Here is a 12,036-nt window from a genome sequence, read left to right on the forward strand (position 1 = left end):
CTACTTGTTTGTTCAAAAAAATTATTTTCTGCTACTAAGATATCTGCCTCATATATTAGGATTCCTCCCACAAGCTTTGAAATAGTTTCCTAATTTTGTTGTCCAAAAAAAATCTCCACCATCTTTAAGGGTTCTCAATGTGTCAGTCACATGATAAAATCATCAGCTATTATCTAATAAAAACATACAAGTAACAAAAAAGTGAGGAAGTTAAAGCTTAAAGAAATCTCAGAAAATACAATCAAAACAGTAACCTTGTTTTCATTGAATTATAATTAGAACATTCACCTAACCTCTCCACAAATATTCAGCTTCTCCACAAATTCCCCTTTAATATGGTATTTTATTTTTAGATGTAAAATTCATAAACTTTCTTTTCTTCTCCATCAAAGTTAAGATACTCCACAAATTAATCAGGATAGAACATACATGGGGGCTAGTGCTTCCAGATCATGTACAACTCATTTTCCTCTAAAGTATTCCCAAAAGATAAATCTCCAAAATTAATCTCTCTCTGCTCTCTTCATGAGCAAATGCATTGGGCCATTCTCTAAACTAGTCAGGGGATGATATAAAGCAAGTGAAAAGTATAGGAACAGATCATCCGAGACAGTCTAGGGATGTATCAACCCTAACAGGAATGAAAAAGACTTCCAAGAACCTATTTAGTTAGTTTTATAACATCTGGTAAAATCCAATATCCTTGGACTATCAATCAAAATTTCCTGGCCCAAACCAAAAACATCATCTATCAATTTATCACCCCAAAATATACTTAATTGCTGAGCATTATTCTAGATATCTGTAATTCAGTGCTTAACAAGTTAAGTGATCTATTATGCTGAAGATAAATTTAACAAGGAAGTTAGCAAATGAATATACAAGATAATTTCAGATTGCTAGGAACTGGAGGAAAAAATTGGAATTTAAAAAGAAACATAAACATATCTTTTAAGGAAATAATAGCTGCAACTAGATTCTTACAAAGAGACACAAAAAAGGGCAAAGCAAATTATTTTTCTGAGACAGAATAGCTGCCTAAAGACTATGGTTCAGGAAGTGGTTAACAGAAATTGGTAAAGCACTATTATGTGAGTTTTCTTGTAGCAAGACTTACCAGGAATGTATATATCATGTGTGAAATGTGTTAGCTTTACCTACGTTTTAATTATTAAAATAATTTGTTCATATGCCTATTTCTGTCTTCCTGTCCACTACAACTGATATGTACATCATACTTTTGGGGAAAAGTGTCTAATTTTCATAGAACCTATAAAAATGTCCATTCATTCTTTCCCTTTGTTTTACATCTCCCATAAAGAGGGAAGTTTAAAAAAAAAAAAAAAAAAAAAAAGGCAATGCAACCTGAAAGTAAGGTTGAGAAAGTTATGAAGATCTTTAGGGGAGAAAAAAAAAAAAAAAAAACTAAAATAATATTCCAGTTTAATAACCAAGATTTATCTACATGCAACATAAAATACACTGCAAATTGTAGTTCACTGATACTTATTAAAGTATTTCAAGATTAACAAGATTCATAACATGATTACAGAAAATTATAATATCAAACAAAATAATTCTACATATTAACTTTTTCTAGTAGCAGAAAATACACAATGCATTGAACAAAGATACTTACATTTGAAGGTTTAAGTTTGTTAATGATTGTTGTTTTGCCACTGTTATCCAGCCCAAGGCACAAAACATGAACCTCTTTCTTCTTCAAGCCAAGCAAACCTGAAAGTCGGTCTAGCAATCCCATACTGTTATTCCAATATATACAAAGTGGCTGCAAGGAAAAAAAAATATACTATCTAAAGGCACTTTAAGTAAGGAAAATATTGATATCTGTATTAAAAATTTAAAGACACACATTGATGTAAAAAACATGTCAATGTAGCTTTACACTTAGTAAACAGAGTATAAGCTGATTACCAGAAAGAAGCCTTAAATAAAATGCAGATTGGCAGCTTATAGCCTTTGGCAACATAGAACAATGCCCTTGAAAGAACCACATTTCTCATTGCAATTTACAATATTTAAGAAGAAGATGTGGTCAGCCTCACTATCATATGAAATCTGCCAATAGTAACACTTCAAATTGAGATTTTTGCCTATATCATTTGAATCACTAACTAAATCTTTATGACAAATAAGAGCATTGTTATATTTTGCAATACTATGAAGATATAAAATGTTTACTATTTTTGTTTGGTTACTTTCAGTTTGGGTAGGGTTTTCTATCAATAGAAATAAACTATCCTGATATATTTATCTTTATTTCCCCTCATCCTTTACATATATCGTTGCAAGTCATCACAAATCCATTTTGAAATAATGGACACACACACACACACACAAACACTATCACACTTTTATTGAATCTTACTAAATTTATTATCTTAACTATAATTTACCTGAAACATCCTTCTGTTATTTTAAGAGAACTTTATAATACTAGCATAGAAATAAGAAAGTAAATACTAATATTAGATTTTTATTTTCTCAAATACTGTTAAAAGATTTTTTGTTAACTTTTCCTTAAAGTATGCATTTGTTCAATTGTATTCATTTTTAGAAAAAAAACAAAACAACTCTTCTGTTAGTTTCTATTGCTATAACTAATACCTGAGATAAATTAATTTATATAAAGAAAGGTTTATTTTTAGAATTTTGGAGGTTTCAGTAAATGATAGAGAGTGGCCCAATTACTTTTGGGCCTGTAGTGGAGCAGTACACCATGGTGGGGAGCATGTGGTGGAGCAAAGCCGCTCACCTCACAGTTGGGATGTGAAAAAGAGAAAAAAGAAGGGGTTGGGTCCAACTATCTCCTTCAGGGCAGCCCTCAATGTCTGAGACTGCTCAGTAGGCTACAGAGGACTAGGCTTTTGGCACATGGACTTTTGGGGAACACTTAAGATGCAAACTATAGCACTTTCTATATCAAATGTTTAAAAAAGACTCTACCAGCAATCCAATTACAAAAATGATGTCCTAATTAGAATAAATTATACTCCATGTATGTATAATCTGTCAAGATACACTGTACTGTCATGTATATTTAAAAAGAATAAATAAAAAATAAAAAACAAAGTCAAGTAAAATTGCTATTGACAGGATCTTTGCTATGTGAAAACTTTATAGGTGTTCCTATCCAAGATGCTATTAAATTTATACTTCAGATCTCTAAATGAAACTTTTCAAAGGAGCTTGTTTTGGATTCCTCACCTCTCAGATCACCCAACTCTATAAAAGAGAGATATTCCTTTTGCCAACCCTCAAGTGCTATAGGCACTGCCCCAAAATACCTGTGAATATTTCCCATTACTCATTGAATATTCATTTTCCAAGTTCTCGAAACATTAGTCTCAATTTATTTTCATCTTCATCTATTATCTTCCAACTTCTTCAGTATTTTTTATTCCATACCATCCTAAGCAAGACCAAACCTTGAATGATGTAAGGCTGTACAAAACTAACCAATAAGAGGCTTCCAAGATAACTGCATGGGAAAGGATGCTGCAGAATTAACATTTTCCTTAAGTCCTTTGGGAGATCATTATGGTTTATAAATTTCAAAACTGAATTTCAATGATGTACAGAAGATAGAAGGCACCACCCATTTAAGAGTAGGTTCTATAACAGAGCTAATTTTGTCTTATCCAAGGGATGGGCTGACCTCAGGTACTTCCATTTGTGCCAAGTGAATCGATTTTTAATATTAGTGGTACAAATCCCACTCAAAATTTCCTGTGAATATCATCTAAAGGACTGGTATTTGTAGAATCTATTTTAAGTTAACCTTCTGATAGGAAGCAATTCACACAGATCATCTTAATTCAAAGTAAATTTGCTATTACTTTATTACACTGAACATATTGATATAAATGCTTATATTATTTTGTATTCCATATGACTTAAAATATTTTTAAAATTATGACCACTTTTCATATCTTCTCCATTTACTATAAAGCACTGTTAAAGCCTAATGTTTGAATAATCATTTTTCATCATTATTCTGACTTCCATTCCTTTTCACAATTACTAACATTTGTTACTGAAATATTTTTCAATACACAATTGAAAAGGGAAGTCAGTTTTTCTAAAGGATGTAATCCTATTTATTGAAGTTGCTTCAAAAATAACTATGATAAAGCCTTATGTATACTTTTTATTTTTCAGTAATTTTCCATCCATAAGTTTACTGTCTATATGCATAAAGGGAGGAAGTAAAAAATAACCAAAGTCACTCAACATTTATTAAAAGCACAGTGTATTAAAAACACAGTGGAAGATACAACTGATATCTTTTATAGATTCCTATTCCTATAATAGGCTCTGATTTTCAACACTGGTTGCATTTTGGAATCAACTACTGAATCAGAGTTTCTGAGAATGGGATAAAGGCATTTATAGTTTTAAAAGCTACACAGTGTTTCTGATAAGTATTCACTATTGAGAAATAGTAGTTTTCAGACCCCCTAATCCCATGTTCTTATCATTAATATCGCCTTGCTACCTATCAAAATTAAGTCCATTTACAGCGTTTTTTCCCCTAACAAGAGAAAAGCATAACAAAGCTATTTTTTACTCAAAGTTTTACATGACATAGGAGCCTTCAGAAATAAAGACCCAAAGACTCAGTGAAATTTTCTATTTTTTTTTTTGTTAGGTCCCATGAAATATGAACAGAGTGTAAACTGTGATTGGACAAAAGAATATGATCTAATGGTAACAGAGGGAAACACAACAAGCCCTATCCATTCAGATTCTTCTTGGTAACTCTGTGCAGGTATGGAGCAGGACACCTCACTGGAATGAGGATCTTCAAGGGAGGAGGAAAAGCGACCTTGATAGGATTTATGATTTGCTTTGAGGGACAGGAGTTCTAGTTTCTATGATATGTCTTGGGGAAGAATAATTCTCATTTCTCTTTGGGGAGACAGATAGGCAGGATACAGGAAGCGGAAAAAAAATCAGGAAAATCTTGCTTCCCAGGCCCTTCCAAAGTCTTTCACTTCAAGGTACTCAGAAATTCAAGATGCAATACTTTGCGGTATCATGATCTGAGTTCTAACACTACCTTGGTTATTTATCTGTACTCCTAGTGTACATGAAGTCTATTTTTAATAAATATTGGTAATGAACACACTCAAAAAGAAAAATTCCATGTCATCACACTCTTAAATCTAATTCCTTAATCAATATTCAATTATAAAAATCTTTTTCACAGATTTTCTTAACTTTCATTCAAACCTAGGACCTCACAAATGCTTGTCAAATGCTCTACCGCTAAGCTACATCCCCAGACCTACTATACATTCTTAGAAATATATTTCTAGTGGTAGGAATTGTTGCATCAAAAGGCAATCATATTTTAAATTCTGATAGATTCTGAGGATTTGTTTCTAAGAAACTTGCAACAACACTTACCAACAGTGGATGAAGCTTTCTATTCCTTTTATCAACACAGGTTATGGTTAATTTTTCAATATTTGCTAATCTAAAAGTAAAAAAATGGTATTTCAGTATTGTTTAAATTCGTATTTATTTCACTACTAATGAAACTGAACATCATTTCAGAATTTAATTGCCATTAACATTTCTTCTTTTATGAATTACCAGCTATATTCTGATGCTTATTTTTCTATTGATTACCTTTTACTATTGGCATATGAGAGCCCTTGCCATGCCATACTATTGCATAGTTTTAACCAATAAAATTTTACTATTATTTATGTTGTTTTGTGCTGTAAAGGAATTTTAATTTCTATCCGGTAATATTTATAATGTTTTCTCCAGCTTCTTTCTTCAGCATTAGGCCCAGAAACACTCTTCCTCCTCAATATTTTAAACATATTAACCCCAAAATATTTTTTGCCTTTTGAAGAAAATAATGATTTTGAAGTTTTTGAAGTTTAAGTTTTGCCTGAAACATCTGGGTATAAGAAGTGAGGCAGGGAAGGGGCTGTGGCTTCTTTTCTTTAATACAATGATAGTCGTTTTATTCTGGTATCATTTTCTTTTTTACCAATCCTTATAGATGGACTAATTTTTTCTCAACTTTTTTTCACATTCTATATTTTTTATATAGGTTTGGGTGTGTTAGTAGATTCTGTATTTCAGCATGTTCCAAATAGTACTCTTTGGAAGATGATTTTATGAATTATATTTAAAAGGTTTCCAAGATTATGTAAGTTTTAGAAATTTGGTATTCTCTCAATTTAAACAGGTTTCTGCAGGGCCATACTCCTGAAACTCTTTAATATGATTTAGCATATGGACTGCAAGTTTCCAAGAGGTATATAAAGCCAGTAGTATTTTTGATGAATATCTGTCCATGAAAACTTTGTTGGGAAGTATTTCAATTGCACATAATTTGGGAAACCTGATCTACTCTCTTTTTATGAATCTGTCTATACCTAGATCAGGGCTACAATCTTTTAATTCACCTCCCTTTATAATACATTTGATCATTTGATAAAGCCCTTCTCTCATACTGGTATGTTTTCAGAATATGATAGATTTATTAAATGGTTTGCACACTTTCCACAGAAGATTTCACTTCAGTTATGAAGAAAAATATGCTATGAAAATTTCTGTGCTTCTATAGAATTTTTCTTATCTCATGTTTTTCTTTTTTCTTTCATTCTTCTTGTTTAAGTTTACAGAAAGAAAGATCTTGGACAACAATAAGATTTTCCAAAGGCTAATTATGACTAATCTGAGATTAGTCCAGGTAATTCTTATTAAGAAGAAACCCCTCCCCCACTACCACTCAGACTGAGACACTATAATAGATGAGAAGACTATTCCAATCTGACCAACGCAAACCTAAACATTCAGAGTTGGATAATAAAAAACAGTTAAAAAAATGAGACACATGTCACAAAGTACACGTAGCCTTTTTCACTCTCCAAGTTGTTCTTATTAACAAAACTGTACTAAAGCTTATTTTTGGAGAAAATTATAGTCTTGGTTTAGGCAAAAAGTAGAAAGCTGATGTTGAGATTGGCAAGCGTTAGCTAGGCAGAGCACTACTATCTGATAGCTTAGAAACAAAATATAACTTTAGCTTAAAATCTTACTTTCTAAACAGACATTGGCAGAATTAAGACACCTGAGATCAATTTGCTGTAATAACAACTCTGTACTTGAATCTAGAATACTTGGGTTTGAGTATTGGCCATGGCCCTGGATGTATGACTTTGTGAGTTGCTTGGCCTCTCTGTCCTTTGGATGATCTCTAAGGCAGTGGTCATGCACTTTTTAAGGTTTTTCACAATCTGTCTCCAATCTACCTTTTCAGTTTTTCATCTGTTTTTCTTTTCCTGGCTACTGAGAATCAGCTTCCTAAAAGATTACATGTTGCTAGAAAAGCCCAGAAAAATTAGGATATTATCCAGTTAATAGCTTGGAAAGTAAGTTGCAGACAGAGATAGGATCAGGCAGAGAAAACCCACGAATGGTATTTTGTAAACTTTAAACATGTTTGTCGAGTAAATTTTTGCACCTTTTCTTACACCAAGTAAACATGCTTATTTGACTTTCAGTTTTTGATAGCGAAATTTCTATTGTAATTCCCCATAAATCATAAAAAGGCTCAAGTTGGACAGTGTTAAAACTAACCAAACACTATTCGCCCAAACCAGTTCAATACGTTTTCTAGGGTCCCTAGTACTCACCACAGAAGTCCAATTCTCCTTTTCCATCTTTCACACATTAGAAACAACTACTCGAATGGAGCACAAAACGTGGGAAAGAGTAAAGAGAACTCCTAAAGCTAAGGGGGAGAGGTTTACCTCTGGCCACAAAAACTGGGGAAATAAGGAGATACCTGATCTTGAGGCTGGTCTGGAGGGCCCAGGAGCTTGTGAGGAACCGGAATGGATGCACTCGCTAGTATCAGCTTCTGAGAAGGAAATCTGGTACGGAAGTGCCTCAGCCTTCCTCTCTAGGACTCCATCGGAAAGATCCCTTGTCTTGGGCAAAGCCGCCTCTACTAGTTGGGGAAACTGGCAGCTTCAGCCTCAGCAAGAGCATCAGGGGCTGAGCAGGCGCCTTGGGGCGCGGCGTTCCCTTGGCAACAGGAGTCTCTTCCGGTCCTGAAGCCACGCCTCCTTGAGGGTCTCTGCGTTTCAGCCTTGGCGTCCTTGTTTCTGGGATCCAAGAGCTCCGGGGAAAGACGAGAGACCTGCCGAGGAACTCTATTAAGGAAAATGTGAGCACAGGTGAAAAGTCGAGCCGCCGATTTCTGCGAGGAGCTTCGCAATCACAGATGAAGCATGATGGGAGTTGTAGGCGCGCAGAGCCTGCTGGGTAGCGTTTTACTTCCGCTTTGGCTGTGAGCTGTCTTTCTCCGGGCTGGTCTCCCGCTGCAGGTCCCGGGCTTCGTAGTAGATAGCTCTCTGAGTGGCACCCAGAACGCCTCCTCCTGGCACTACAGGACAAAGCTGTGTCCCCTGAGGCACAGATGTGTACCAGAAGTGTCCCACTGCCCATCGCACCCACCCTCCCCTGGGTTATTCCGACCCCTGATTCCTAAGAAGTAAGACAGTAAGGCTGTTAATGTGGTCAGAGAGGAAAGAAATTTGTAAAAAAAAAAAAAAAAAAAGAAAGTAGTATAGTTACTGTCAATAGCGTGTTTTTTTTTTTTTTGTTTTTTGTTTTTAGGCTAGGGAAAATAAAAAGTGAAAGACATTATTTGGCAAAGGAAGTTAGTTTGTACTCCTGCTTCTTAGCTCTCTGGTCTCCTGTAGTGATTTCCACCAGGTCTAATCTTTTGTGATTAGATTATGGTCCCCAGAAATCTAATCCGCTGTATTTAAAAGTTGGCCGCTTTCTTAAATTGCACGTGTGTATTATTGTAGTAGAGACTAATGATCCTCAAAATATGTGCACGTATACTTCCCCCCACATTTCCCCCACAGTTCACACTGGTAGTCATTTTAAAGATGTAGAATTTTTTTTTTTTTTTTTTTTTTTTTGCCAGCCTTTCAGTCTATCTAGTCCCATCAGCCTCACCTCTCCATGAATGGCTTTCATGATTTAAATGTTCTTTAAAGAAGTTTCATCTCTTCATTTCCCTCATTTACCATGAGTATGGGATTTTATTTTTCCTTTTCTACTAATTAGTGTTACGTTTATTATTCTACCTGTTCTTTGGCCTATCAATTAATTTGGCCTATTTAAATGGACTATAAGGGTGAAAAAGAAATTCTATCAATATAATGATGGTGGGGAGGATTGTACACATATTATGATGGGGGATTTTTTCTTTGTTGATTTTGGAAATTTGCAAATGTAGCTGTTTTTACAGTGAAGGAAGTGTTCTGGGCTGTGACTCTGCTGCAAGCAAAAACTAACAAACAAAAATCCTGTAGTTGCATATCTAAAAGTATTAACATAGTGTGTTTGTAGAAAACATACTATGAAATATACTATGCTTTGTGGTGTCTCCTTAGGCCAGTTAACCCTTCTCTATGCTTCATCTTCCTCACCGTCAAAAACATACTATTTTATCTACTGTTTCTGAGGATTAAAGAGATAACAAAAGTATAACTGTTTGACACATAGGTGTTCAATACATATTTTCCTGCCTTCCTTTGTTCTGAAATTTTTTACTTGACCCAATTATTAAATATCATGGTCCTTTAATTTCTGGCCCTGAGTGCATTTACTGGTAGATATTGATCAATTTTCTTTGTTTCTGAGTATTGTACTCACTTTAATAAGAGATGGAAGCTATTTGCTGGTAGATAGACTACAACAATTTTGTTTCCCCTCAGTTAAGAAGAAATCGCATGTTCTAGAAAACTTTCATGGATAGATCTTATTTTCTTATTTAGGTTGAGTTCATGTTTTTACATAGTACAAAACATTGGGTGAAAACTACAAATGTAATAGGCAGATTGAGCACCAACTTTACAGTAGACTTAGGCAGATAGATATTTCTTAACAAGAAAAAGTAAACAAAAAGATAATTGTTATTATTATTAGAGATGAAATAGTTGTTGTCATGAAACAAACAGTTTACCCAATTTGGAAAATGTCTGTTTTGAAAATGTCATCCTAATAAAAATGACAAATATTTAATATGATTGAGTTTGTTGTTTTTGTACTTTGCCAACTGAAAATGCTCTGAGTGTTGAGCACACTCAGAGGCTCAACATAAAATTGTTCCATTCCATTTAAGAAGTTAGATTGAGAGTAACAAGCTTTAAAAATGGTATGTAATTTTCTTAAAACTACATAATATATATGTGCAAGAGAAAAGAGTTTTAGATTGTTTTTTGGCCAGTTTTAATTTCATACTGGGTTTTGGAACTGTAGCAAAATTATAAAAAAAGATGAGAAGAAGATACATTGAATATAACACTATTCTGATTAATTCTTGATATTTTTAACATATTTTCTTACCAGCAACTTTTAAAAGAATATAGAAAATCTCTGGTTTATAATTTATTGGAAGTTTTTGGAACAAACATTGATGGTCTAAATCTGTATTTGACCAGCGAGATGTTCTGTGTCTTTTGTTATCTGCAATTTGTGTACAGTAGTACCTCTGCAATAAAAAATTTAATTCACTTGAATCTCAGAAAATATTTTGCTAGTGTAAAGTCACTAAAAATATGTATAATTTATTATGATTCATGTGAATTTATGTGTAGACAATATGACATTATTAATTACTACAGCTATGATTTTGCATTCAGAATTACTAAAGTAGCTTAAAGAATATCTACATTTCATAAACTAAAAATAAATTACATTAGGAATACATCAATACAAAAACATCACAAATTCAACCACCAGAACTGTAACTTTTATTTGCTAATATATTTTAATAAACAGGCTTACTCCATCTGTAAGACCCTGATAATTCCTCTTAGGAAATCATAGAAAAATAAAATACAATAATTATTAATTTGTACTTTGTACAAAAATCTTATTATGTTGCTCAGCAGGTAGTTTTGCTAAACATCATATTCTTTCAGCAAATAGATGACATGTAATGCAATTCACCACAAACAATCTCTCATGTTGAGAGCTGAGCATTCTATAACACTATTAACTTGTAAGCATGCCAGCACATGAAAATTTACATGGAACATCATAATATTATAGTAGATTTTTGTAAGATGAAAACAATACCACATTCAAATAAATTTGAACTACTTTACTGGTATAGCAAAGTAGATAATAGGTAGGATTGCAGTTCAGTTAACACCGTTATACTGTGTTTATCTCTACCATATTGTAATTACAACCAGAAAAGAGAACATAGGCTGTGTAAGGATCCTGAGTGAAAGGCATATATTGAAGCTCTAAATGGTGATAAAATACCAATATTGAAAAATAATAATGTAGTGCTGCGCTTCCTTATTTTCATAAATAGATCTTCCCTTGCTTTTGTAAAAGTAGATGAGTATAGTGTAAATCCTTAATTAATGATAAATAGCTTTATGTAACTTTAAGAGATACTTTGAAAGAATCACATAGGAAGGAAAAAATATTTTTAGCTGCAGTTTCCCCCTTAGTCAAATATAGCTCTATGAAGGATTAAATGTCTCAACCTAGACTGATATTACTTGAGTATTTTATAGAAAAATGCTATTTAGTATTAAGCTTTAGGATTTGTGCTACAAAGGTGTTTAGAGCTATTATTTTGAGTGCACTGCAACTGTTGATATCATCTACCATTTAAAATTTGATATGGCCATTTAAATATCTAAAATGTTTAATCAAATACACATTTATATGTACACATATTATCTTTATATTTTTGGCTATGCTAGAACAGCAATAAATTGGAGAACAATCTTATTCCATCATTCACAATCTAATTTCACATCAAATCAAAGAATAAATATCATTAAATTCCAATACATTGAATTTCATAAAGCCTATCCAGAAATAAATCACCAAGCACTATTAAAAGATCACATCCTTATGTTAGAATAGGGAGGGAAGCAATGAACAAAACAACTATCTTGCCCACATGTTTCTCCCAAATTATAGAAACTATTTATGTTT

The 12,036-nt window shown here is 33.2% G+C and overlaps 1 protein-coding gene across 3 annotated transcripts in view; it reads right to left on the reverse strand.

Moving 5' to 3' along the window:
- Arl6 (ADP ribosylation factor like GTPase 6) overlaps positions 1-8,310 on the reverse strand; it is a 33,798-nt gene extending 25,488 nt beyond the window's left edge. The window contains exons 1-3 of one of the 3 annotated variants that reach the window (XM_046455380.2): positions 7,838-8,309; positions 5,434-5,503; positions 1,640-1,789 (exon numbers count right to left, since the gene is read on the reverse strand). In XM_046455380.2, the coding sequence (XP_046311336.1) occupies positions 1,640-1,762 (123 nt within the window). In that variant the 5' untranslated portion in view covers positions 1,763-1,789; positions 5,434-5,503; positions 7,838-8,309. Of the gene's footprint in view, positions 1-1,639; positions 1,790-3,308; positions 3,512-5,433; positions 5,504-7,837 lie in introns of those variants that run through there. The other 2 variants (XM_046455381.2, XM_046455379.2) reach the window with 2 other exon arrangements.
- Between the last annotated feature and the right edge of the window lie 3,726 nt (positions 8,311-12,036).

The sequence above is a fragment of the Marmota monax genome, unplaced genomic scaffold (genome assembly GCF_021218885.2).
Source record: "Marmota monax isolate L192 unplaced genomic scaffold, Marmota_monax_Labrador192_F-V1.1 WCK01_AAM20220418_F8-fsc00053, whole genome shotgun sequence".
In the NCBI taxonomy this organism is placed as follows: Eukaryota; Metazoa; Chordata; class Mammalia; order Rodentia; family Sciuridae; genus Marmota; species Marmota monax.